Source organism: Lactuca saligna, chromosome 4 (genome assembly GCF_052625555.1).
Source record: "Lactuca saligna cultivar CGN05327 chromosome 4, ASM5262555v1, whole genome shotgun sequence".
Lineage (NCBI taxonomy): Eukaryota > Viridiplantae > Streptophyta > Magnoliopsida > Asterales > Asteraceae > Lactuca > Lactuca saligna.
Window position 1 is genome coordinate 69,587,080 of NC_136420.1, and position 21,087 is coordinate 69,608,166.

At 35.6% G+C, this 21,087-nt stretch overlaps 4 protein-coding genes and 1 long non-coding RNA gene across 6 annotated transcripts; 2 read left to right on the forward strand and 3 right to left on the reverse strand.

The window, feature by feature from the left end:
• The first annotated feature begins 248 nt into the window (after positions 1-248).
• On the forward strand, positions 249-2,235 carry LOC145042101 (uncharacterized). Of its 2 annotated transcripts, none has more exons than XM_078990470.1 (6): positions 249-624; positions 738-917; positions 1,080-1,161; positions 1,258-1,365; positions 1,585-1,647; positions 1,892-2,235. In XM_078990470.1, exons 1-6 carry the CDS (start codon positions 373-375, stop codon positions 2,086-2,088), a joined length of 882 nt encoding a protein of 293 aa, XP_078846596.1. In that variant the 5' UTR covers positions 249-372; the 3' UTR covers positions 2,089-2,235. The 2 variants fall into 2 exon arrangements, with proteins under 2 accessions (XP_078846596.1, XP_078846595.1); XM_078990469.1 differs by having other exon boundaries at positions 252-624; positions 1,585-1,743.
• A 773-nt stretch (positions 2,236-3,008) lies between these two features.
• On the reverse strand, positions 3,009-7,486 carry LOC145042102 (beta-galactosidase 8-like). Its single transcript, XM_078990471.1, has 19 exons — positions 7,277-7,486; positions 7,083-7,178; positions 6,863-6,975; positions 6,664-6,730; positions 6,469-6,561; positions 6,236-6,379; positions 6,062-6,150; positions 5,865-5,970; positions 5,688-5,775; positions 5,497-5,615; positions 5,253-5,417; positions 4,970-5,160; positions 4,817-4,905; positions 4,590-4,699; positions 4,318-4,425; positions 4,101-4,211; positions 3,798-4,009; positions 3,393-3,723; positions 3,009-3,286 (listed from the first exon to the last, which is right to left on the reverse strand). The coding sequence occupies exons 1-19, from the start codon at positions 7,451-7,453 to the stop codon at positions 3,176-3,178; spliced, it is 2,520 nt and encodes an 839-aa protein (XP_078846597.1). The 5' UTR covers positions 7,454-7,486; the 3' UTR covers positions 3,009-3,175.
• Positions 7,487-13,593: 6,107 nt separating this feature from the next.
• Positions 13,594-14,962, reverse strand: LOC145042105 (uncharacterized). Its single transcript, XM_078990474.1, has 2 exons — positions 14,056-14,962; positions 13,594-13,822 (listed from the first exon to the last, which is right to left on the reverse strand). Exons 1-2 carry the CDS (start codon positions 14,549-14,551, stop codon positions 13,785-13,787), a joined length of 534 nt encoding a protein of 177 aa, XP_078846600.1. The 5' UTR covers positions 14,552-14,962; the 3' UTR covers positions 13,594-13,784.
• LOC145042106 (uncharacterized) lies at positions 14,363-16,371 on the forward strand. Its single transcript, XR_013680544.1, has 3 exons — positions 14,363-14,502; positions 14,956-15,249; positions 15,477-16,371. It is a non-coding gene; the product is annotated as an uncharacterized LOC145042106 (long non-coding RNA).
• Positions 15,907-20,974, reverse strand: LOC145042103 (beta-galactosidase 8-like). The gene is made up of 18 exons (XM_078990472.1): positions 20,048-20,974; positions 19,886-19,981; positions 19,673-19,785; positions 19,501-19,567; positions 19,313-19,405; positions 18,917-19,060; positions 18,581-18,669; positions 18,381-18,486; positions 18,210-18,297; positions 18,020-18,138; positions 17,775-17,939; positions 17,492-17,682; positions 17,323-17,411; positions 17,122-17,231; positions 16,839-16,946; positions 16,644-16,754; positions 16,339-16,550; positions 15,907-16,264 (listed from the first exon to the last, which is right to left on the reverse strand). Exons 1-18 carry the CDS (start codon positions 20,222-20,224, stop codon positions 15,925-15,927), a joined length of 2,418 nt encoding a protein of 805 aa, XP_078846598.1. The 5' UTR covers positions 20,225-20,974; the 3' UTR covers positions 15,907-15,924.
• Between the last annotated feature and the right edge of the window lie 113 nt (positions 20,975-21,087).

Here is a 21,087-nt window from a genome sequence, read left to right on the forward strand (position 1 = left end):
TCAAAATAAAAAAATGTAATTTTGATATACATTTTGATTCCTCAAAAGCATATGTTGGGTTTCTCAAAATAGGATACAAATATGTTATTCGAATTATACAAAACTAATTTATATTTTCTTTTAATTTCAACCTAGAAGAATTTATGCACTTTGCATGCAATTTCACAATATAATTAAAATACTGAAAAATAATATTACCCAAGCAATAATTCCATGATGGAAAAACATAAGAAATCGCTCCGAAAAATCAATATTATAAAACGAAAAACAGAAAATCAAAATGAACACGTAGGTTGCCTCCGTCTAGTTTGTCCCTTCACGTCGGAATCGGTGCCGTGAGAAATTTGAAAATCATCTACCACATCAGCGACTATGAAGGCTGTAGTGATCACAACTCCGGGAGGTCCAGAAGTTCTGAAGCTGCAAGAAGTAGAAGACCCAAAACTCAAAGACGATGAAGTATTGATCAAAGTAGAAGCCACAGCTCTTAACAGAGCTGATACGCTTCAACGCCAAGGAAAGTACCCTCCGCCAAAAGGCGAAAGTGAGTATCCAGGTCTAGAATGTTCCGGAACCATCGAAACCGTCGGCAAAAACGTATCCCGTTGGAAAGTTGGGGACCAGGTGAGTTAGGGCTCAATCAGTTCTATTCAATCAAGTACAAATTTCGTTATTAGGTTTAGATTTTGAAGTTAGTGTATATCATATCTGATAATAGGGGAATCTTGAAAGTGTAGGTATGTGCGCTGATAAGTGGTGGAGGATATGCCGAAAAAGTAGCTGTACCTTCCGGACAAGTTCTTCCGATCCCTTCCGGTGTTTCTTTGAAAGATGCTGCTAGCTTCCCGGAGGTGGCATGCACTGTTTGGTCAACGGTCTTCATGACAAGCAAGCTATCTTCAGGAGAAACATTTCTGGTAATGTCAAATGTTATTTCTTTTTGCTTCTAAGATGTCGTTGGTTCATTGTAATTCAACCACAAATTCTTTGGGCATCTGACCCTAGAATCGGCATTGAAAAAAAGAAAAAACTGTTTTTCTGCTACACTCTGAGCAGACATGATATTATAAGGTTTTCAGATACATGGTGGTTCAAGTGGCATTGGTACATTTGCTATTCAAATGGCTAAATACCTGGGCATCAAAGTTTTTGTTACTGCAGGTAAACTAAAATTAATCCTCTTTTTCTATAAATGTTGATTCAGTTCCATGATTATCTGCAAATCAAAACATACAATAATGTTACTTATTCATTTAGGGAGCGAGGAAAAACTGAAGGCATGTAAGGAGCTTGGAGCTGATGTTGGCATCAATTACAAGACGGAAGATTTTGTTGCAAGGGTAAAGGAGGAAACAGGGGGAAAAGGTAAAATCAATCTTGCGTTTAGCCCTTTTCTTTATAGTGGTGGACTTTTTAAACCATCATACTTGTAGTGTTATTTTGTGAAAACGGGATCCTTTTTTGCAGAAATAATGGGATTTTTATATTGTCCAAAATCTTATATTTTTTGCAACAAGTAAAGTAAAATCAATCTTCGGATCTTGTTCCTCAAGTGTAACTAACAATAGAAGAGTGGAATAATAGGTGTGGATGTTATACTGGATAATATCGGGGGAGCTTACTTCCAAAAAAACCTAGAAAGCTTAGGTATGGATGGCAGGCTTTTCATCATTGGTTTCATGGGTGGAGTCAAAGCAGAAGCAAATATATCATTCATTCTTGCAAAACGGCTCACTGTACAAGGTAATACATATATATATATATATATATATATATATATATATATATATATGTATGCCAAAACAACGTTTGTTGATGCACATGCCATTTATTTTTGTCATATTGACATCCAAATCGGGTAGAAACATAAGCATATATTTCTTTGATGCAGGTGCTGGTTTGCGCACAAGAAGGTTGGAAAAGAAGGGTGAAATAGTGAGTGAAGTGGAGAAGAATGTTTGGCCAGCGATTGAACAAGGGAAGGTGAAGCCGGTTGTGTATAACTACTTTCCTCTATCAGAAGCTGGAGAGGCTCATAAGCTTATGGAAACCAGTACACATATTGGCAAGATATTACTACTTGCATGAGGGGGTTCAACTTGTATGTTTGATCTAGTGTACTCTAATAAGAGCATGTGTTTCAACTGCAATAAATGGCTGCTTATGTTTTTACCAATAATATCAAAATCTGTAAAACCGATAACAGCATACTAGCAAGGTACTTACATTAGACCATCTTCAACGCTTAACAGGTTTTTTTACATCAAATCCATAAAAATTGTATAAAAGACAAGTGTAAACAGTTGGTCATCTCCAACCCACTACACTATACATGAAAATGCTTTTGTAGGATAATGAACTTTTACTTTTGTACATATTTATCTATAAGTTTACTTGATCTACATGTTCAAGAACATCATTAAAGTCACATTTTTATACAAAATTTACCATTAACCTAACTATTGTACACATTTATTCATTTTTTACTTTTCGTGGCCATCATAAATTTTCTGGTTAATTCCAAAAAAGAACGATAACACCATCTAAAAATTTCATTTCTAAAAACACTACAAAAGCAAACACTCCCATCTTTCTCCAATGAAAATGGCTTCACACCGTCCTTTTACTACTGCCAATATTCCTATTTTGCGAAAACCACCCTGCCCCCACATTCTTCTTTTGCCAAATCTTCTTGAATCGCACATCACCAGTTACCACCTCCGTTCAAGGAGTTTACATTAGTTTCGTTGTTGTGGTGGGGAATGGTGGAGATGGGTGGTTGTGGTGGCAAATGGTGGTGATAGATTATAGAAGGCGATGTTTGTTGGTAGGAGTGGATGGTGTTGGCTAGAGAGGATGACCGAGACAGAGTTTAATGGTAATCATGTACAAAAAAAAATGTTAATGATAAATCGTGTAAAAGAAAAACATTAACTTGCAATCCCCGGTCAGAACGGTAGTTGTTAAACAAATTTTTTACCAATGGTACTTTTAAATGATTGGTTCCCCCAGTAAATGTCTTGGTTTTATGGGTTTTGAGGTATATATATGTGAAATAATGATGGTGAAAAATAATTTGTACGTTCTTAACTTCCAAGACATGTTTATCATTTAACACATACCATTTGTTACAACATCACAAAACCAAAAATGGAAGCTATAAAAGCGTGTTGATTCAAGCAGTGCATAAAGCTTCAATTGCCAAGGTTTTCGGCACCTCAGGACATGGGTTCCCAAGTTTAGCAGTTGAAACAGGAACCCAGCATTTTTCCTTCCCGATGCAAACCTGCATTGATCATCAACATAAGCTTAATGAAATATTTAAAGTGAAACAAGAGAAAAGAGAAACCACACAGTTTGTATGTTCACATTTGAGAAAAATGTTAGGATACCTGTTCAACGATCGATAAAACGTCAATATGACAACTGCCTTGAGTAAATCCAGCACCACAGTCCCCTTTGGGATTCCCAAAGCTAGCAAAACCAACAGATGATATTTTCCAGCCTTGGTCACATGTCAATCGGAGTTGAGGGCTTTGAGAACTGGAATCGGAATTTGATTTCCAGAGTTCAACCGGAATCAGATCGTCCTCTGAGACATGGCCACACACTTTCTGCCCGGTGCGTGTGAGCACAGAAATTTGGGAAGGGTCACCACCCAACTCTTCATGAAGAACAACCAAGTTCTCACCAGGATGCACCCATGTCTGTGGTATGTGATATCTGTAGACATATTATTTGACAATATATTACAAACAAAAAAGACAATCACCTGTGTATATATATAAATTACTCACAAAATTTGGGCTGGTTGACCACATTTCTTCTGACACTTTTGTGCATTATAAGTTCCTCTGTAGTCACAATTATCAGTACAACCGGTTGATGGTGAAAGGTAAGTTGACCAATATCGTCCTATACTTTGTCCATTCACCCAAGCTTGACCCTTTCCCATGCTCGCAAGGTTAAGTGACAGAGGACCTTTTCCTTCAGGGGCAACAAATGTGGACTGAAAAAATATTAAAAAAGTAAAACAATTAGAGTCTTGGAAGTTGTGGTGTCTTATTATTATTCTTATTAATGATTCAAGGGTTACATACCTTATACCAAATTAGACTCTGATTAGTAGGCAATTCAGTGCCATGGGTCCATAAGGAACTATTAGCAGCATCTGTTTTATCAAGTCCTAGGCTTTCCCCTTCAGTTCCAACCTGAATGCAATCAAAAGTAGTAAATGAAGTATGGTTGAGATGATAAAAGCTCAAAACTATGTATGAAATGTGAAAGAAACCCTAATACTCAAAGTTAACAACAAACCTGGTAGGTCCACTCATTAGATGAAATGTCCTGTTTAGCATTCTTGAGATCAGCAAGGGTGACTGAATATAGGCCTGCCCCCATGATATCAAACCATGGACCATAGTTCTGGAGAACAAATATACAAGAATAACAAAAAATAATGATAAGGCCATTTAAAAAACTATAATTTTGGCCACATATGTGATCCTAATTGACTTGTGTATTGCTTATATTGATGACATAAATATGAATAGTATTTTAAGTGCACATTCAATAAGATATGGTGTCACCTGTAGACCAATCATCATACTAATAATATCCAGTGTGTTGTTTCCTTGTTCAAGACTAATCTTTTGGCTTATATTGAAGCTTGCGTCATCATGATAACCATACCCAAATGCTACATAAGATTTATAAAACAGATAGTGGTCACGAATAAGATAGATTCCAGTTGGTAGTTAACATATTTGAATTGTATTAAATTATTAACGATGTCATAACCCTAATCATATGTTACCTAAAGCTTTCTTGTTCAGAAAAACGAGAGCAGCATGTCCCAGACTCTGAATGAGCAAAACTGCATCTTTCTTTTCATCTGCTTCTATCCTGCAAAAAGATAACAGAAATTAATCATATTCTTTTGAAAACATATTTTGAAATGAACTATTACCTTGTAGTGTACCAAAGAAAATCACTCGTGTCTTTTGTTGTATTAATCTGCTCTACCAAACTGGTTTCTGTAAACGAGTCATTACTCCAAACACCCACTTTTTCTACATACCAACTCCAACTTGAATTTGACACTGAAAATTCACTCTCAACAAATGTAGTAGCATCACCAACACTTTTCTGAGCCACAACCTTTTATCCATATTCAACATAACCCAACACATATATATAAATTACATCTTTTATACAACTAAGTAAACAAGAAAACATGGATACAATGTTACCTTTGCTGTGTTGAAAATAACATTCTTACAATCTGGAAGAATGCTCACAGACCATGCAGGGAGAAAATATGATTTTCCATTAAAGGTCACATTTGCATCCAAAGCGCTTCCATAATTTGAAAGAAAAGCTGCACAGTCATCGGGTGTTTTATAGTATACATCTGCCTGGAGAACAAATAGATTGTGTGAAACAGATTTACACTACTTATTCACTATTATGCATATTGAAATGTTTATAAAATACCTCTAAGTTTATACCAAGGGATTGATGAGTTGGATCTGAGTTTACCAAATATTCTTCACATTGCTTTATTGCCATATGTAGGTCCCGCAAGTGACCCCACTTTGGTTGCCTTATGAATCCTGCATAACTTATATCCATATATCACACTTACTCCATACAACACTCAGTGGATAAAAATGTCAGAAAATTACCATACTCATCTATTGGGGCATCATAATCATAGCTTGTAGCAACCAGAGGGCCTCCAGCTGTTCGTCCAAAATTTGTTCCACCAAAATACTGCAAGATACAATACCTTCATGTTTTTCATGTGCAAATCTGTTTTATCGAATAAACTCGATAAGAAACAAAAAGATTGGATAAATTACCATATAATAGTTTTGAAAAGTGCCTCCTTTTTCAAAAAACCGTGCAACTGCAAAAGCCAGGTCTTCAACTGGTCGATATGGAACAGGATACCCAAATGCAAGAAACCTGTAAAATTAAAGAGAAAGACATAAATACCCTTTTGTATAGTCATATATAAAATTGAAAATGCTTTTATGTAGTAAAAGGTTAGATATACCATCCAGGGTAGTTCTCTGTCCACATCTTTGGCTTTGAAGGAGAATTTGGGGTGAATGCATCACAATAGAATCCATTACATGTGTTTATCTGCAATTTGGTGTTGCCATTTTGTTAGAATTGACATAGATATAGACTAACATATGATTATAAGTTGTAAGATAATTTAGCTTACAATTGGATCAGGTGCATCATCCTGTGCACACATCACCCAGGGAACAGTTGTATTAAAACTCAGAGCAGTTTCTGCTGCCCATTTTACATATAGCTCTCCACCAACTCCATAAGCCCACTCAACATTTCCATATTCATTTTCAACCTGTTTGATATATACCCAAAACAACTTCATCAATCATCATAAACATATCTCTCATCTAGATTCTCCAAGAACAATGTAATGAGAATCACCTGAGCAAGAATAATTGGTCCTCCTTGTGATGCAAAAAGATTCTCTTCTTTCATTAAGTTGACAATTTTAGCAAGAAAAAGTTCCATTTCTGCCTATGCCATAGTTTCAGATTGAAATTTGCACATTATGCACGTGGGATAAAAGTTCAGAACATGATCAAACAAAAATTAACATTTTGGGTCATAATAGAGTACCTGGTAAGGGCCATTTGTGGTCCGGAATTGAATATCAGGAATGAAATGTAACCAAAGAGGGAACCCTCTGCTCAGAAAATTATAGAAATCAAGTAAAAATCCAAAGATGTACAAACAAACCTCTAAAATTTAGCACAAACATATGGACAGAAGTGTAACTTAAACCAGAGGATCTAATTAAGAAAAAGAAAAAACAGACCCATAATTCCATTCAGCACAGGCATATGGACCAATACGAAGATGAACAAATAGGCCAGCTTCATGCACTGTCTTCACAAACTTAACTAAGTCGAATCTCCCTTCAAAGTAATACTATCACATAAACAAAGAAGTGAGGCAAAAACAACATTTATACAAGAAATACTTCTCATCATCATCATCATCATCATAAATTTACAAATGTATGTTAAATACAATACCTGTCCCTTCACAGGCTCATGGTAATTCCAGAAAACATATGTTTCGATTACATCCAGTCCTCCTTCTTTTGCCTTCCCAATGATATCTGGCCACATCTGCAATTCAACACATAAACACAATCGCCATTCTTACATGATGCACTTAATGAAATCACCAAGAACTTGAGAAAAAACAGAAGCAAAATTGAACTCACTTCGGGAGTTGCTCGAGGATAATGAATGGATCCAGACTGCAAAATCCGCTTTCTCCCATCTATAATCAAAGCTTTACTGTCATAAGTTACTGTCACAGAAAACCCTAATTCACAAAACCAAGCTCCGTACAGTACAATAATGAACAAAATCAACCCCAAACCCCCACTTTTCCCCATTAATTCAGTTGAAAGTTGCAGAAAGCTAACATAGAGAAGAATCTATTCCGTCTAATATATAAAGAATAAATAATTATACGATTGTTTCAATGTGATTGGTTTGTGACATTTGTTAATATCGAATAGGAGTACTAATCTAAAAGAAAGGATTTTGTATTATACCTGTTGAAATTACCTGAAACGATGCTCACTTAGGTCGATTCGGATCGATAAAGATTGTAAAAGTAGTATTGAATACGGTTCAAGAACAGGACAGTTGTGTGTATGTGTGTGTTTATGTTGCTTTCCCGCCATTCTTAACCGTGGTGATTGCAATTGGGCTGTGAATAAACGGTCGGATCAAAAAATAAATTTGAATTTTGTCAAACTATTTTCTTTCTCTTTGTTTTTGTTTTATAGAAAAAACCTTTTGTATACATACACACACAATATGACATATATTCGCATATCTATGGACATTAATGGACAAAAAAATATAAAAAATTAACAAGTTTGGTATTATCTCCCTTTTGGTGTTTTTTCTTCACCTATATCTTATGCAGAATCATTTTAGTGTGAACATGTTTTCATAAATTGTATTTTATATTCTTTTATGTATTTGTATTATTATTGTTTTTTGTTGGGGTTCTTTGCTATAGAGGATGTTGGTTGGTGATTTTAATATTATCAACATATTTTAGTGTAATTATTACTATCAATATATGATGAGTTTAGTTTACTATTCAAAACTAGAGGTATAATGTGCATACTCGAATTGATAAATGTTGCCTTAGAAATATGGAGGTTCAGAGACACTACCCGGGGTTCCAATGGAGGGGCACAACCCGTGGTAGTGGTCCGAACATATGTTTCCCACCAAAAACCAAAAACCTAGTGATTAGATCATGATGATGTTGGTGACGGTTTTGTCTTAAAACTACCCTCAACCAACATTTTTGGTGCCATATGATGCATAACCTCCGCTTAACCGTCTTCTTCCTTATATAAAAGGAAGATAAATATTCGAGAAAAAAGGTGTCAACTTTCATAATTAAAATTTGATTACTTTGCATCTTCATGTCTGTGAAAACGTAACACAACATGTATTATGTGTTTTTAATTCTGATTAAGCATGTAGTCAAAATTGAAGTTCTTGGATTATCCCGCTTCTGAATTTGTGTGTCCCGGGCTATAGGGACGAATTACAGATTTCGAAAAGTGATTCAATCACGACCATTGAAACATCCAAGTTAAATTGTTATTCGAAATCCCTAAATATCTAACATGGCAATCTCCAAACTGTATAGCATGAGCTATCGATCATCCAACATATTTGTACGAGACTAGAGTAGTGTTGATGTTGATGTATCTTTTTATATAATGTATGTTATTTTTGCATTGTGTATTGGTGTCTTCTATGAGATAAGACGTTTATTTTCTATTGGCATTAAGTTATTATCCATGTGAAGATCAATTGGAATATTGAACTTTCAACCTAGTTTATTTAAGCTTTGATTGTTGGAAATTATAATTTGGAATTTGAAGTGTACTGATATTTTTTGTTTCCGTTTATTGATTTCAACAAGTGATATTAGAGTTTATCTAGGTTTGATTTATAAACATCACATATTAAAATTTACATTAATATGGAAACTATGGGATACAATATACATTTGTTGGATAAAGAAAATACAAAAGTGGTTATATATGGTAGAACGGAAACCTTTGTGTAGACATGATAAAATGCATGAACATTTGTAAAATTTCAAGTTTAAGATGGTAAATCATGCACACTAGTCAAATACTCATAAGTAAATAAATCTCAAAGATAAAGAACCCAGGATGAAGAGTTAATATGAGTACTTAATGTTTAGAATTTTCGTTATTGAAGAAATTAGGCGAGAGAGCTTTCAAAATTATGTAACTATGTGAAATGAAAGAGAATATATGTTGTTTTATTATTATTATTATTATTATTATTATTATTATTATTATTATTATTAATTTCGAGTATTGAAGATGACTTAGAGTCTTATCCATTTAACTTTATTGAAAGGTACTTATAAAATCTATAGTTTTGTACCCATTTCAGTTTAGAGTACGAAATAAAGCATACAAACTTTTGTAGTTCATATCCCTTTATATATTGGGATTTTCTAATATGTGCCCTAAGGGTACATATAAGAAATATTAATTATGAAAAATACTACCATAATTAAATATGAAATGCATTATTTATGGAAATTATTAATGAACATTTAATTATGGTAATATTTTTATAATTAATATATTTAATATTTAATTATGGTAATAATTATGATTAATTAATATTTCTTATATGTGTTCTTAGGGCACATATTAGAAAATCATTTATATATTAAATGCACAAACAACTTTTTAACTCTCAACAAATGTGATTTCATATTAGTACTTACGTTTTTGTCAATAATACAAATATCTAATAACAAATTGTGTTGAAGGGTAATAAATGGTCTTGCAGCAATACTACTTATATTTTTACCAATAACATTAGCATGTAAACTAATAATATCATAATTGGAGAGTATTTACAACTCCTTAGATCATCTACAATTGTTAACATTAAATTTCACATTAAATTCTAAAATAGATGTGTAAAATATAATGTAAAACTGCAAATGATAAATCATGTTTAACCGGTTACACGATATTTAACACCAAATAGAATATTCTAATAATATTCTTCTTTATCAAACTTTTAGAGTTTTTCAAGAAAAACCTTATATATATATATATATATATATATATATATATATATATATATATATATATATATATATATATATATATATTAACTTTTTACAAACTTAACTCATCTTTTTATTACAATTACTTTATAAATTTTATTATTAAACATTTATAACCAAAATAAATTATCTGTATATAATTAGTTATCATATTATTGAAACAACAATTAAATAACAAAACACGTGATGATATTAAGTATAGGTTATTATTATACAAACAATAAAATGAAAATATATAAGTTCAAAGTTGAAGGACCAATTTATACTAATCTAACTTTAAACCTATATTTGGTGTTAATGAAAAGTATAACAATATATATTGTGTTATACTATTCAACAACACCAAGTTTGGTGGTTGGTGTAATATATAGGTGTTAGTGTCGGGTTGGAGATGCCCTTCTCCATCATATCAGTGTACTTACAATTCTTTATCCGTAATAGCAAAATATAACATGAAACTTGTATGTGTTTTACAAGTTTCAGGTTATATATTACATATTGCTACTATACATCAAATAGTGTTAGTACTTTCTATTATGAGAAAAAATATATAACGGATATAAACTAAAGCGTATTACATATATTTGTAAGCGTTTGAGATTCAATGCTTTTTTCATTGATATGAGCCGGTATATATACAAGATTACAAGGGGTTAATTGAGGAAAGTCTAATTACCTAAAGAGCTAAATAAGGAACATATATTGTACAGTAAATAAAAAATATAAAACATAATTATGCTAAATTTATGGTTGAAATAGTTCTCTTTAATACTCCCCCGCACTCGAATCTGTAGATGGTCGAATAGAGAGACTGGAGCGGAAACAGGTGAAGAGTTGACGTGGCAATCCCTTTCTGAAAATATATGCATATTGGTAATCTGTTGGGATGTGAAGGACACGTACGGAACCCATACGCACTTTTTCTCGAACAAAGTGGAAATCGATTTCAACATGTTTGGTGCGTTGATGTTGAACCGGGTTTTGTGTAAGGTAGACCGTTGAAATGTTATCACAGTAGATGATTGTGGCTTGGCGCAACGAGAGATGGAGTTCGAGAAGTTTTCAAAGCCATGTTGTTTCAGCTGTTGTATTTGCGACTCCTTTGTATTCAGCTTCAATACTTGATCGGGAGATAGTATGTTGTCGTTTGGATGACCATGAGATAAGGTTGTCGCCAAGGAATACGCAATAGCCGGACGTGGAGCGGCGTGAGTCCGAACAACCCCCCGGTCAACGTCAAAGTAAGCGGTAAGTTTAGTAGACTTGGAGGGATTGATGTGGAGGCCATGATTGGTGGTGCCTTTTAGATATCTCAGAATGCGTTTTAAGAAATTGTAGTGAGGTTCTCTTGGTGCATGCATAAAGAGACAGACTTGGTGAACGGCGTAGCAATGTCCGGGCGGGTAAAAGTTAAATATTGGAGGGCTCCGGCGAGGCTACGGTATAGAGAGACATCTTGCATTGGTTTGTTGATGGTGGCACTAAGCTTTGAGTTGGTGTCGGCGGGTGTAGCGCATGGTTTGTAATTTTGCATATTGGTCCTCTGAAGAATATCATTAACATATTTTTCCTGTGAAATAAATACGCCTCCATTTTTGTGTTGAACTTGAATGCCAAGGAAGTGGTGGAGAGGGCCAAGAACGGACATTGCGAACTCTTTGGATAAAAGATCAATGAAGTACCGAAGAGTAATGGTGTCAGATGCAGTCAAGATGATGTCATCGACATAAAGAAGGAAATACGCCATTGTTGCACCGTGTTGGAAAACAAATAGAGAAGTGTCACTGTTAGTGCTTTTGAAACCACATGTTTGAATGTATGTGGCAAACCGATGATACCATGCCTGTGGGGCTTGCTTGAGCCCATACAGTGATTTTTGTAATCGACATACATGGGTTGGGTGTTGCTTGTCTACAAATCCGGGAGGCTGGAACATATACGCAATTTCTTTGATGTCCCCATGTAAGAAGGCGTTCTTTACATCGAGTTGATGAATAGACCATGATCGTGATACAACAAGACTAAGAACGGTCCGAATAGTGGTAGGTTTCATGACGAGACTAAATGTTTCATGACAGTCTATTCCGATTTGTTGAGATTTGCCATTGATGACCAAGCATGCTTTGTATCTCTCAAGATTCCCATTACCGTGAAATTTATGACGGTAAATCCACATGCAACGTATAACATTAGCATTGTTGGGTCATGGTACTAATTCCCATGTGTTGTTATCTATTAAAGCCTGGTATTCATTAGTCATAGCGGAGTGCTAGTTTGGATCAGATAAGGCATATTTGTAAGATTTTGGAAGTGGGGATATGATTTTATGGGTTGTGGTGGTATAAAGGTTAAATGGTTTGGTTCGTTTTGTGATACCAGATCGAGAGCGGGTTGTCATTGGCTGTTGAAAAGTTGGTGGTGGTTGGGTGGATTGTTGTCGTGGGTTTCGGCGAGTGTAGGTGAGCGGGTAACGATTGGGAGTGGTGGGGGAGGTTTCAATCGGAGTAGGCTAGTGTGGAGAGGTGGTTGGTGGTGGTGAGGTTGGCTGGGATAGTAGGTTGGTTATTTGTGATGTGTGGTTGGTAAATAAGTGGGGATGGGTCAGTATCAAGGAAAGAGTAGTTATGTGGCTGTGTAGGTGTGGTATTGGCGTAGGAAAATGTATTTTCATCAAAGGCGACATGGCGGGAGAGGATAATTTTACCCGTAGATATGTCAAGGCAGCGATAGCCTCGATATTGGGCTGGGTAACCAAGAAAAACACAAGGAAGAGATCGTGGGGAGAGTTTGTGCTGGCGTGTGGCATTAAGATTGGGGTAACAAGAGCAACCAAAGATTCGTAGGTGGTCGTATGTGGGATTTTTTAGATAGAGAACGGAGGTTGGGGTACGGTTGTGAAGAATTTTGGTGGGTAGGATATTGTGAAGATAGGTGGCAATGTGTAGTGCGTCGACCCAAAAAGAAGGTGGTAGAGAAGTGTGGGTTAAAAGAGATAACATGAGTTCGTTGATACGATGAATCATGTGTTAGGCTGTTCCATTTTGTTGGGAAGTGTGGGGGCAAGAAAAACGGATATGAAGACCGACAGTAGATGCAAAATGACGAAGTTGGTGATTGTCAAATTCTCCCCCTTTGTCACATTGTAGAGTTTTGAATGTAGTGTTGAATTGAGTTTGTATGTGTTTGTGAAAATGTGTTATCTTTTCATGGGTTTCAAATTTGTATTTAAGTGGAAACACCCATATAAAATGGGTGAAATCCACAAGTCGGTATGGACAAGTTCAAAAGGTTTTATTGTGGTGGATGTGGAGTCAGGAAAAGGTAAGCGTTTGTGCTTAGCAATTTGACAAGATTGACAAACAAAAGAACGATCAATTTTATTGCAAGAGATATGTTTATTTGAACTAAGAAAATCCATTACAGAATGGCTTGGATGACCTAGTCTAGAATGCCAAAAGGATGAACTAGATGAAATATATAAATAAATAAATAAATAATAATAAAAAAAAAAAAAAGATAAAGCTGGAGTTGTTTCTGGCTTTGTGAAGGGGTAGAGGTCACCATCGCTATTGTGTCTCGTCAGGAGCTTCCCAGTGTTGAAGTCCTTTATAGAAAAACCATAAGAATCAAATTCAACAGTTAAATTATTAGTTCGACAAAATCGACGTACATATATTAAATTTTTGATGACGTTAGGTGTGTGAAGAACATTTTTGAGATGAAATGGTTTATGTGGGTTTGGTAAAAAAGAGTGACCTGATCCAATGACTGGCACTTGATTACCATTTCCAACAAATACCGATTTTATAGATGACATACTTGGAATTGAGATTTTACCTGCATCTCCGGTAAGATGAGTGGTTGTCGAGAAAGCCGCTCCAAGTTTTGATGGTTCCAGTGGGTTTACTTCTGTAATATGGGCTTGTGGTGGTCGACTTTGTTGTTGATGTGTGGGAGGTGCACGCCAAGGTGAGGCACAACCAGGCTGAGTAGGATATGGGCATGGTGGTGGTGAAACCCACCAAGGAGCAGCCCAATAAGGAGGTGGGTAAGTGGACCATGGGGGGCAATTCTGGCTAGGAGGAGGATTGCGTCGATTGTTCTGGTGCATAGGTTGTTGGCGACTAGGAGGCGCTGGATTTTCTCTGTTTTGAGAGCGAGATGGTGGGAATCGGCGATTGGAGTTACGTTGTTGGGAAGGATGAGCTTTGTTGGTGAAGTCCCCACGTCTTGGCGGTGGGTTAGATCTTGATTCATGGTCAACAGTAGCAACGACTTCCACAGGTGAGTGAGTATCTCGGGCTCGTTGTCTTTGATTCTCGAGTTGTAACATCGAACAGGCAGTATCCCATGTGGGAGAGGTCTAATTGATGTAGGCGGCCACTGTGTCAAATTCAGAGGGCAATCCACGGACTAATTGTAGGACGAGGTGTTTCTCGTTGAAAAGGCACTCTACATCGTTTAGTTGCCCGGAGAGATCCTTCGGTCGTTGACAGTACACTTCAAGGGATGTCATGGCTTGAAGGGTCAAGTTATTGAACTCATGTTCTAGGGCTGCTGCCCTAGAACCTTTGTTATTTAGGAAGATGTTTTGAAGTTTGGACCAGACATCGTATGCAGTAGAATCTGGATCAAGGACCTGACCAAGAAGATCATCGGATATAGTCCCATAGATCCACTGAAGGACAATAGCATCAATTTCTAACCAAGTGTCATATGTTGGATCTGTTTTTGCAGGGGATGTTGTTCCATCAATATGAGACAAAACTTTGTAGCCTTTTGCGTGTAGTTTGAACAAACGAACCCAGGAGGAATACGTGACTTTGGTGCCATCAAGTACTCTTACTTTGGTCTGTATGTTGGTAACAGTGTAGATGGGATGGATTGCCTTTTTAGGGTTTGTCTGATTTTCACCAGACATGACAAGACAGGGGCTGCTGGAAAAAAAGAAGTTTGGAAAGGAAGAAAGCTGTACAGCCGTGGCTGTGAAAGAAATCAGTTTCGATATTGAGCCCTTAGCTCTGATACCATGTAAGTATTTGAGATTCGATGCTTCTTTCATTGATATGAGCTGGTATATATACAAGATTACAAGGGGATAATTGAGGAAAGTCTAATCACCTAAAGAGCTAAATAAGGAACATATACTGTAAATACAAAATATACAACATAATTATGCTAAATTTATGGCTGAAATAGTTCTCGCTAATAATATTGGCTGCAAGAGTAAAATATGATGCTATTTCCATGAATTACAGAAAGGAAAACTACAAAGCACCCGTTTAGAAGTGGCGAATCGCTCATAGTTCCAGTTTTTAACAGCCCAACTATTACATGTCTCAGTTTTATGGGCATCGAGGTATATGTGATAATGTGAAATAATGATGGTGAAAAATAATTTGTACGTTCTTAACTTCCAAGACATGTTTATCATTTAACACATACCATTTGTTACAACATCACAAAACCAAAAATGGAAGCTATAAAAGCGTGTTGATTCAAGCAGTGCATAAAGCTTCAATTGCCAAGGTTTTCGGCACCTCAGGACATGGGTTCCCAAGTTTAGCAGTTGAAACAGGAACCCAGCATTTTTCCTTCCCGATGCAAACCTGCATTGATCATCAACATAAGCTTAATGAAATATTTAAAGTGAAACAAGAGAAAAGAGAAACCACACAGTTTGTATGTTCACATTTGAGAAAAATGTTAGGATACCTGTTCAACGATCGATAAAACGTCAATATGACAACTGCCTTGAGTAAATCCAGCACCACAGTCCCCTTTGGGATTCCCAAAGCTAGCAAAACCAACAGATGATATTTTCCAGCCTTGGTCACATGTCAATCGGAGTTGAGGGCTTTGAGAACTGGAATCGGAATTTGATTTCCAGAGTTCAACCGGAATCAGATCGTCCTCTGAGACATGGCCACACACTTTCTGCCCGGTGCGTGTGAGCACAGAAATTTGGGAAGGGTCACCACCCAACTCTTCATGAAGAACAACCAAGTTCTCACCAGGATGCACCCATGTCTGTGGTATGTGATATCTGTAGACATATTATTTGACAATATATTACAAACAAAAAAGACAATCACCTGTGTATATATATAAATTACTCACAAAATTTGGGCTGGTTGACCACATTTCTTCTGACACTTTTGTGCATTATAAGTTCCTCTGTAGTCACAATTATCAGTACAACCGGTTGATGGTGAAAGGTAAGTTGACCAATATCGTCCTATACTTTGTCCATTCACCCAAGCTTGACCCTTTCCCATGCTAGAAAGGTTTAGTGATAGAGGACCTTTTCCTTCAGGGGCAATGAATGTTGACTGTGAATATATATAATGAAAAAAAAAAAAAAAAAATTAGAGTGTTGAAAGTAGTGGTGTCTTGTTCTTATTAATGATGGAAGGGTTACATACCTTATACCAAATGAGACTCTGATTAGTGGGGATTTCATTGCCATGGGTCCATATGGAACTATTAGCAGCATCTGTTTTATCAAGTCCAAGACTTTCCCCTTCAGTTCCCACCTAAATGCAATCAAAAGTATGCAACACCTCAAAACTATGTGTCAAATGTGAAAGAAACCCTAAAACTCAAACTTAACAACAAACCTGGTATGTCCACTCGTTAGATGAAATGTCTTGTTTAGCATTTTTTAGATCAAGCAGGGTGACAGAATATAAGCCTGCGCCCCAGGTATCAAACCATGGACCATAGTTCTGGAGAATAAATATATAAGTATATAACTATTAAAATAAGGAGACTCAACAAATTATAATGTCAGTCACATCAATATTCATTGGTCCTAATTGACTCATTTATTGTGGTCTTTGAGGTCTAAAGCCTGTGTAGATATGGGAAAATAAGTTGTAGACAAGAAAGATATGGTGTCACCTGTAGACCAATCATCATACTGATGATGTCCAATGTGTTGCTTCCTTGTTCAAGACTAATCTTTTCGCTTATGCTGAAGATTGCATCATCATGATAACCATAACCAAATGCTACATCAGATTTTTTTTAAAATTAAAAACAAATAATGGTTGTGAATAAGTATCTTTTGAGCAAACAAATGTTAACACAGCCAGAAGTTACCTACAACTTTTTTGTTCAGAAAAACCAGAGCAGCATGTCCCAAACTCTGAATGAGCAAAAACGCATCTTTCTTTTCATCTACTTCTATCCTGCAAAAAAGTTACAGAAATTCATCATATTCTTTTGAAAACCTAAACGAGAAGCATGTTATTTTGACATGAATTATTACCTTGTAGTGTACCAAAGAAAATCACTTGTGTCTTTTGTTGTATTAATCTGCTCTACCAAACTGGTTTCTGTAAATGATTCATTGCTCCAAACACCCACTTTTTCTACATACCAACTCCAACCTGAATTCGATACTGAAAATTCACTCTCAACAAATGTAGTAGCATCACCAATACTTTTCTGAGCCACAACCTTTTATCCATATTCAACATAACCCAACACATATATATAAATTACATCTTTTATACAACTAAGTAAACAAGAAAACATGGATATAATGTTACCTTTGCTGTGTTGAAAATAACATTCTTACAATCTGGAAGAATGCTCACAGACCATGCAGGGAGAAAATATGATTTCCCATTGAATGTCACATTTGCATCTAAAGTGCTTCCATAATTTGCAAGAAAAGCTGCACAGTCATCGGGTGTTCTATAGTATACATCTGCCTGTTGAACAAATGGATCGAGTCAGGATGAATTATGCATAGCTTATGAGAATTATGCATACTGATATGTTTATAAAATACCTCTAAGTTTGTACCAAGAGATTGATGAGTTGGATCTGCATTGACCAAATATTCTTCACATTGCTTTATTGCCATATGTAGGTCCCGCAAGTGACCCCACTTTGGTTGCCTTATGAATCCTGCATAACTTATATCCATATATCACACTTACTCCATACAACACTCAGTGGATAAAATTTCAGAAAATTACCATACTCATCTATTGGAGCATCATAATCATAGCTTGTAGCAATCATAGGGCCTCCAGCTGTTCGTCCAAAATTTGTTCCACCAAAATACTACAATATATTTATATATATATATATATACATCTACGTTAACAAATAAACTCAACAATAAACAAAAAGATTGCTAAAATTACCATATAATAGTTTTGAAAAGTGCCTCCTTTTTCAAAAAACCTTGCAACAGCAAAAGCCAGGTCTTCAACGGGTCGATAAGGAACAGGATACCCAAATGCAAGAAACCTGTAGTAAAATTAAAGAAAAAGACATACATACCCTTTTGTATGATCATATAAAATATTGAAGATGCCTTTATGTAATAAAAGGTTAGTTTTACCATCCAGGGTAGTTCTCTGTCCACATCTTTGGCTTTGAAGGAGAATTTGGGATGAATTCATCACAATAAAACCCATTACATGTGTTTATCTGCAATTTCATGTGCTGTTATGTTAGAAACCAATTAACAAACTGCATTCCAGGATATAGAACCGATTGAAGAAGAAATAGTGAAACTAATAAAAGAATTAACACACAGATGGTGATTTTAATCGACTATCCAGCAGGCAGAAGGTTGGTCTACTGTAGAGCTTTCAATTTAGCAGTTTGTATGTGTTCACAATTGACATAGATACAGACTCCTGATTATAAGTTGAGGTAAGTTTACTTAACTTACAATTGGATCAGGTGCATCACTTTGTTTACACATCACCCAAGGAACACTTGTATTAAAACTTAGAGCAGTTTCTGCTGCCCATTTTACATATAGCTCTCCACCAATTCCATACGCCCACTCAACATCTCCATATTCATTCTCAACCTGTTATATATGACAACAAACTGAGATATAGACGCGAAAGGAGTTAATCATAAGCAAATATTTTGTATTCCAGAGATAGAAATTTAGAAGTGATCATCTATTCATCTAGGTTTGTTAAGTCCTAAGTAGTAAATACTTGTATATATCTGATTGAGGAAATTTACCTACTAAAAGATGCATAGAATGTATAGGATTAAAAACTGTCATAAGGGATGCAACCATATCCTATGAGCACAATGTAATATGAATTACCTGAGCCAGAATAATTGGTCCTCCTTGAGATGCAAAAAGATTCTCCTCTTTCATTAAGTTGACAATTTTAGCAAGAAAACGTTTCATTTCTGCCTGAGCCATAATTTCATATTAAAATTTTGCACATTTATGCAAGATTTAAAACATGATGAAACAAAAAATTAGCATTGTTTGTGGTAATGGAGTACCTGGTAAGGGCCATTTGTGGTCCGGAATTGGATTCCAGGAATGAAGTGTAACCAAAGAGGGAATCCTCTGCTCAGAAATTTATAGAAATGAACCTCTAAGATTTAGCACAAACATATGGACAGAAGTGTAACTTAAACCAGAGGATCTAATTAAGAAAAAGAAAAAACAGACCCATAATTCCATTCAGCACAGGCATATGGACCAATACGAAGATGAACAAACAGGCCAGCTTCATGCACTGTCTTCACAAACTTAACTAAGTCGAATCTCCCTTCAAAGTAATACTATCACATAAACAAAGAATTGAGGCAAAAACAACATTTATACAAGAAATACTTCTCATCATCATCATAAATTTACAAATGTAAGTTTAATATATTGTACCTGTCCCTTCACAGGCTCATGGTAGTTCCAGAAAACATATGTTTCGATTACATCCAGTCCTCCTTCTTTTGCCTTCCCAATGATATCTGGCCACATCTGCAATTTAATCCACAATCGTCAACCACGTTCACACATTATGCACGAACACAAAATTGAACTCACATCGGGAGTGGCTCTAGGATAATGAATGGATCCAGACTGTAAAATCCGCTTTCTCCCATCTATAATCAAAGCTTTACTGTCGTAAGTTACAGTCACGGAAAACCCTAATTGAAAAAACCAAGCTCCGTGAAGTATAATAATGAATAAAATTAACCCCAAACTCCGAACTTTCCCCATTAATTCAATTAAAATTTGCAGAAAGATAACATGAAGAAGAATCTACTCCGCCTAGTGTAATGCGTACGTAGTATAGGTATATAGAGAAGAAATAAGTAGACGACTGTTTCCAAGTGATTGGTTTGTAACATTTGTTGATATCGAATTGGAGAATAACAATGTGAAAAGAATTTTGTATTATACCTGTTGATATTACAAAGAACGATGATCACTAAGGTCGATTTAGATAGATATAGATTGTAAGATTACTATTTGGTAAGTTTCAAGGAAACGACAGTTTGTATATGTGTGTGAGCGCAATCACAAACAACTGTGCATTTCCGTTGCTTTCCCGCCATTTTTAAGCGTGCTGATTCGGATTCGGTCATATGGATCGACGGATGATTTGAATCTTGTCAAACCATTTTCTTTTTCCTTTTTGGTTTTATACCCTGGAAAACTTTTTGCTATATACGCAAACACTGTTAGCCATGTGTTAAATAACATAATCTAATCATGTATTTGTTAAGTAGAATAAATAAAGAAGCAATCAACAAATATAAACACAAAACTTACTAATACGAAATTTACAGATTATGAACAGATAGAGACTTGCAAACACATTATCCTAAGCCCGAAATTCATCCCTATTTGTGCAATAGTTTCTGGACTTCTAAATTTATGATACAACTATCTCGAATTAAGTTATTGCACGAGAACTTAATTTCTAACGAATCTACAGTATGCATTCGTGAAATTTGAGAGTGTATATGGTTATTGTTCATCCAGAAGATCTCAAAAATCAGACTCGTATTGACGTATTGTATAAATAGGATTGGTATGAAACTATCAAATTACGATAATTACTCAAACCAATCTTATCA

Coding starts and splice junctions, on each gene's coding strand:
- LOC145042101 (XM_078990469.1), top strand. CDS start 373: ATGAAGGCTGTAGTGATCACAACTCCGGGAGGTCCAGAAGTTCTGAAG. Junction 1,162..1,257: donor CAAAGTTTTTGTTACTGCAG/GTAAACTAAAAT, acceptor TTATTCATTTAG/GGAGCGAGGAAAAACTGAAG. Junction 1,744..1,891: donor AAAACGGCTCACTGTACAAG/GTAATACATATA, acceptor TCTTTGATGCAG/GTGCTGGTTTGCGCACAAGA.
- LOC145042102 (XM_078990471.1), bottom strand. CDS start 7,453: ATGGGGAAAAGTGGGGGTTTGGGGTTGATTTTGTTCATTATTGTACTG. Junction 5,161..5,252: donor TTATTTTCAACACAGCAAAG/GTAACATTGTAT, acceptor TATGGATAAAAG/GTTGTGGCTCAGAAAAGTGT. Junction 4,906..4,969: donor TTTCTTTGGTACACTACAAG/GTAATAGTTCAT, acceptor ATCTTTTTGCAG/GATAGAAGCAGATGAAAAGA.
- LOC145042105 (XM_078990474.1), bottom strand. CDS start 14,551: ATGTTACAACTCGAGAATCAAAGACAACGAGCCCGAGATACTCACTCA. Junction 13,823..14,055: donor TCATCTTACCGGAGATGCAG/GTAAAATCTCAA, acceptor TTTTCTATAAAG/GACTTCAACACTGGGAAGCT.
- LOC145042103 (XM_078990472.1), bottom strand. CDS start 20,224: ATGGGGAAAGTTCGGAGTTTGGGGTTAATTTTATTCATTATTATACTT. Junction 17,940..18,019: donor CTCTTGGTACAAACTTAGAG/GTATTTTATAAA, acceptor TTTGTTCAACAG/GCAGATGTATACTATAGAAC. Junction 17,232..17,322: donor TCTGAACAAAAAAGTTGTAG/GTAACTTCTGGC, acceptor AATCTGATGTAG/CATTTGGTTATGGTTATCAT.